General features: G+C 32.0%; 1 protein-coding gene across 1 annotated transcript in view; it reads right to left on the bottom strand.

The window, feature by feature from the left end:
* Nucleotides 1-1,985: 1,985 nt before the first annotated feature.
* LOC144470399 (uncharacterized) overlaps nucleotides 1,986-6,000 on the bottom strand; it is a 386,375-nt gene continuing 382,360 nt past the window's right edge. Inside the window, exons 13-16 of the mRNA XM_078181465.1 lie at nucleotides 5,417-5,520; nucleotides 4,416-4,796; nucleotides 3,315-3,398; nucleotides 1,986-2,156 (exon numbers count right to left, since the gene is read on the bottom strand). Of these exons, the coding sequence (XP_078037591.1) occupies nucleotides 1,986-2,156; nucleotides 3,315-3,398; nucleotides 4,416-4,796; nucleotides 5,417-5,520 (740 nt within the window). The remainder of the gene's footprint in view (nucleotides 2,157-3,314; nucleotides 3,399-4,415; nucleotides 4,797-5,416; nucleotides 5,521-6,000) is intronic.

Here is a 6,000-nt window from a genome sequence, read left to right as displayed (position 1 = left end):
AAAAATGTTTGTCAAAATAAAAAGATTTAATAGAATGAAAATATCTGTTAAAATCACGTCTCTTAAAATAGAAATATCTCATAAAATAAATCAATTAAAATCAAGATGCCTAACAGAATAATAAATTCTGACAAAATTCAAATATTTGTTAAGATCAAAAAGTATAACAAAATCCAAGAAACTGGTAAAATTAAATTTTATATTCAACACCGCCAAGTATTAAAGAAATTCCACTCAGTCACCCTCTTCTTCGCATCTAGAAAATCCAGAAGAAATTTCGTTCCAAAGCAAAATTTAATTTAACTTAATATAATTTATTGTTTATTTCGATCCCTGCTATAATCAGTTTTCATACATCAGGTTCGTCTAGTTCGTGTCTGTTGTTCCAAGGACGGCGTTGTTGAAATGGAACATTGAGCTAATAGTGACAGATCATGCGTGTGTTATGCCGTGATAAGAATGATCCTACGTGAATGATTGAAATATTTATTGTTCAAAAGAATTTCTCGTCACGATGAGAAAGGATGAAAAACAGAAAGTATAGTCCTCGAACAGCAGGAGAAAAATGGTATCATCTAACGCTACCGATAGTACAAAAGCTAATCGAAGGTGGCTGCTACTTGCGAGTCGATTAGAACAATGGTGTAACAATGAATGATCTATGAACGTAAATTATAGCGACGAGAATGATAGTGATGCTAGTGTTCGTCTGATAGAAGATAAAAAAAAATAAGATAAATACACACTGACACAATTATCTGAATCTGAATGATGCAAAACAAAAGAATACGGACATCTATTGTATAATGTACAGTTTCGTTCGTGAGATCGTTCACTCTATAGTATATCCAGTCTGCTGCTACGTTTTCTTTTTTCTCGTATAGTCCGCGTTATTATCGTGTTAACAAATCAACCATTCATCGAGAAGCAATGTTATTTGTTGCAGCAAATAGGATGCAAGCGTCGCTATGAGTCATTCTGTTGGGACTGTATGTAGAGTAGTAAAAGTGTTAATAAATATCACGGATCATTTTCATAATATTCCGATGTTCTCTAATATTTCATAAATGTAATAATTTCTTCAGAATTTAGACACTTTTCTGAGCTTTAAATATTGTAACACAAGAGACAATTATTTTTATTGGAATTTTATTTTTAGAGGAATTTTGAAAATTGAAACATTTAATTTTAGAGAGCATAATTTAAAGTGCTTAAAGTTTCGAATTGTTGTTAATATTAATCATAATATTAATCATAATATTAATAATAATTATATCACATCGATATTATATTAATAGAAATATCAATAGTAATATATTACTGATATACATATGTGTATCAATAACAATTAGATCATATCAATACTACGTATAACAATATTATTAATAATATATTATTAATACACATATATTAATAATTATTATATTATATCAATATCATGTGCTTCAATATTATCAATGACAGTTATTATCGATATCAATATTACGTACAACAATATTATTAATAAAACGCTATTAATATACATATATAGTAACAACAATTATATCAATATTATTAACAATTAATATCAATAACTTTTCAATTTCCTCTTCGATTGCATACGATAAATCTGCGTCAATTTTCGCATTCGTCTAACGAACGCAAAATGGACGCCAGCTAACTACCACCGTGATATTTATAAACAATCGCAAACAATTCGGCACAGTGGTCGGCTCGGTAACTCTACATGGCCCTAGAACGTGTACAGGGTGGCTCTCTGTCTCTCTAGAAGCGAGGGATAACGTGATCTATATGTGTCGTACGTAATTTATTCTATGAACGGTGTCTCTCTGCCGCGTGGATACTTGCCGCTAGTGCCGCCACATTGTCGGGGCACGTTGTGTTCATTCGGGCCGGACCGTCGTATTTTGTTTGGTTTCTTTTTCTTTTTCTTTTTTTTTTGGTTTTTAATCGAATGGAGATAATTTAGATTAGAGATTGGAGACTTACTTCCCGCAAATCTTGCAGGGGTAGTGAAGTGGGGTGGGCACGGGTAGTTGTTGCTCAGAACTAGTGTGAGTTTGTGAGTTGGTGTTGACTGTGGCGTGGCCGGTATTGCCGGTTTGGGCGGTTTGGGTGCTGCCGGCCATCGTTACTGTTACACTTCCGCTAAAGCTCTGACAACACAAAGAAACACAAAGCAAAAATAAACAACACAAACAAACAACAACGACGACGGACAGATAAGTGAGAGAAACGCCAGAGTGGGTCACGCAACAAACGCACAACACGACGAGACACGGTCCGCGTCGTGTGAATAGAGAAGCGTGAAGAAACGACAGGTCAACAACAAATCACCATGCGACACTTAAACGTTCACACGTATGTACGCATGTATAGTGGTCCCCCTTGGACGCGGTGCACGCGCGGAAATATCGCCCTCGAGTCTGGGATCATTTATTCTTCGCTAAGCGTCTACAATAATCGCTTTTTATCAATCTCTTTTATTACATCTTATTTTCATTAGTCTTTTCTTCTTTTCTCAAGTTAAAGGTTAATGCCTTCTCTATTAACAATTTAATTTACAAAAGTCGCTTTAATTTACGAAAATCACTTTTAGAAATTCAAAATGTGGAAGTTGCTTCGCTTTTAAAGAGTCACTTTTATAACTTGAATTTGTAAAAATTATTGCTAAAATTGTGGAAGTGTCGTTTAAAAATTTATAAAGTTAACCTATAAAAGTCACTCTGAAAATTTGATTAAGATCCTCCATTGTCTAATTGATCTAAATAAACTCTTCTATTGCATTTTTATTCTCTATCTTATTATATCCGCAATAATCAGAATTTTAAAATTCTAAAAAATATATTTCTCCAATGATCCCAGACTTTTGAGCTGTAGTGTACACCGAGCACGAATCCAGCTACTTCAACAATACTCTCAAAATTTATTCAAACAAAAACCATCGTCTCTAAATAAACGATTTTGTCAAAGGTCTCGTGCTCGGTGTTCATCGATAAATAGTTTAAACATATGTTAGATTGAAAAGAAGTACAGACAAGTGATCGAGCAGCCTCGACAGTTGTCCGGATAGATAACAATCATTCGTTAGAAAAGTATTTAAGAATCGATGTATACAATTCTAATCTGAAAGCGATGACACATCATGTTAACGTTAAGCAACTAACGATAATTGTTAATTCGCCGATTTATAGTAAGTACACAGTTAAAAGAAGTATATCGTTGTCGTCTCGATCGATTCGACTATTTTGTATATATGTAAAGCTCTGTTTAGAATAAAATGTATAGGTAGCGAGGAAGCGACGTGTACTCACATCGGGGCAGTCGTACGCGAATAATCTCAGCTCCCCATCGCTGGTGGTCAAAGTTGCTGAATTTTCTCTCTCGTTTGTCTGCAACTAAGCAGAAACAGAAATGAGATGCGATTGCGGACGTGATCGCGTTTTTAAAGTAACAAAAATTCTCGCCGGTGCAGCTTGTCCCTTAAATATTTAGAAAAATAGAGAACTTCTGCAAGGTAAAATATTTTCAGCTTAACATTTAGAACAGAAATGGTAATTTTCCACTAGTTTTTAAATATATAATAATTATGCATTTCGCAAAATAACTTTCTTCTATTTTTCGTTTATTGCTAACAAAGCACTTTGTAAAGCCAAATTGTCTGAATTTTTATTATTGTGAAAGCATATTGTAAAATTAAATTGTTATAAAAAAGCTTTGTTTTATATCGAGTATATTTTTTATGAATATAATAACTATATCTTCTATGCATAGGATAACTATGCTTTTAGAAGTATAAATTTTAATTATTTAATGTTATTGTTATAGTAGTGATAAAAATAAGAATAATGATAATAAAATAAGCTTATTGCCATAAAATCAGTTTATAATATATCTATGATTTATATATAAATTATTGGACATTTAATCAGAAAAATAATGCAACACAACAAATGTTCCTTAAAAATGTTGACAAAGGAATAATCTTGATATAATCCTGATATAATCTTGACATAAGTTTAACAAAATAATATATTGACATTAATAACATTATCATCAATAGTAGCAATAATTATCAATGTACCAAAAACCTTATTATAAACTCGATATAAACTGATATAATATTGATATAAGTCTGCTATAATCTTGACATAACTTTGACAAAACAATATATCGACATTAATCATTTTGTCAACAGTAGTATCAATAATTATCAATATATCAATAACTTTGTCATAACTTTCATATAGTCTGATTTAACTTTAATATAATCTTGGCATAACTTCGATAAAAAACTATATCAATATCCTTAAATAATCTCGCCACTATTTTGAACATTCTCTCCCAAGTCAACTGTTCAATTCATAATTAAATGACAATTGTTCTATGAAAAATAATTCTATGGTAGGTCTTACCAGAGTGCGATGGAGGATCGACTTGTCCTCGCTGAAGTCCATCTCCGTGACCGATGCTATGGCATCGCGTAGCTCCCTGGTGTCCTTGCAATCTCTGTTCTCTGTCTTAATCTTTGGTTTTCCATGGCGGACGCGGAGTCGCTTGTACTCGTCCGGGCAGAGCCTCTTCCATAGATAATAGAATTGCACGCACTGTTTCGCGGACTTGCCGCCAACGTCCCGCGAGATCGCCGAGAAGTCCTTGTTGTATTTCAGTAGGCCCTGATAGAACGCGTCCATCTCCTGCGTTGTCCATCGATCGGACTCCTGGCACTCGTAGTTCAGGAGCGGATGACCTGCCGGCAATGTTGGCGTTGGTCTCATCAGCTTCAGCATCGCTTCCTGTGATCATATAACAAATTTCCATTGTTAGTCGTATATACAAGCTTGGCGAGGATAATGAAGCTTCATGGTGAATTTAATATGCTGGACGAAGTTATGGGACTTAGTTTTTATTTTTAATTGGGGAATTTTTATGCTTCTTCTGGGAATGATTGATTGAGATTATTGTAATTGTTCTATTTTAAAAAATAATATTTTAGGCATAATTTATTAATTATATGTATTTTATATGTTATATTGTAATTATGTATATATTAATATATTGAGGTTTTGAGGTTGATATATTAATTTCAAGACGTAAGTTTAATCTATTAATTGTAAATGCATATATTAATATATTAAGCTCTCTGTGTTGATATATTAATCTAAGTATAACTTATTAATTACATATATTAATATATCAATCCCAAGATGTAATATATATTAATATATTAAGATCTCTATGGCAAATATAATTTAGTAAAATACAGTAAAAACTTCTAGGTACAATTATAGTTAATAATAAATAGGGACTCAATTATACACGGTTTGTCTTCCGGCAAATTTTATAATATTTTATAATAGGAAGTTTAAAGGTGACACGTGTCACTATGAAGGTAACAAAAGATAGTAATACTCACATGAATGTTTCCTCTGCACATGTGCAGCAGATGAAGCGCGTACTCTTTATTTCTGCCACCACCTGGCACCGCGGCGCAGCACGCAAATTGCAGATACATCTCGACTGGAAAGAAGCAATTGTTCATTTAGACACATTCTGAATAAACAATTTACTTATTCATTCTCGCTGTAATATACTGCACGTTTCTTTAACAATATATTTTAACTATAATGAAGCAATTTAAAAGAAATATACAGGGTGAGTGAATCAACTCTTTTACATATTTTGAAAGTGTTAATAACAATATATTATTGCTATATGTATATTCCCTTTTAACTTTCGTTCGAAATGTTTTGTTATACTAGTATGATTATTATTAGTAGTAACTGTGATTATTATTAATATTACTAGTAATTGTAATTATTATTAATGGTAATTTTGATTACTATTACTAGTAACTATAATTATTATTAATACTAACTGTGATTATTATTACTAGTAATTATAGCTATTGTTAACAGTAACTATGATTACTATTACTAGTAATTATAATTACTGTCAATAGCAACTACGATTATTATTTCTAGTAATTATAATTAATAT

This window comes from Augochlora pura, chromosome 1 (genome assembly GCF_028453695.1).
Source record: "Augochlora pura isolate Apur16 chromosome 1, APUR_v2.2.1, whole genome shotgun sequence".
Lineage (NCBI taxonomy): Eukaryota > Metazoa > Arthropoda > Insecta > Hymenoptera > Halictidae > Augochlora > Augochlora pura.
The sequence above is the reverse complement of the archived record's forward strand: the minus strand, read 5'-3'. Positions and strand labels throughout refer to the sequence as shown.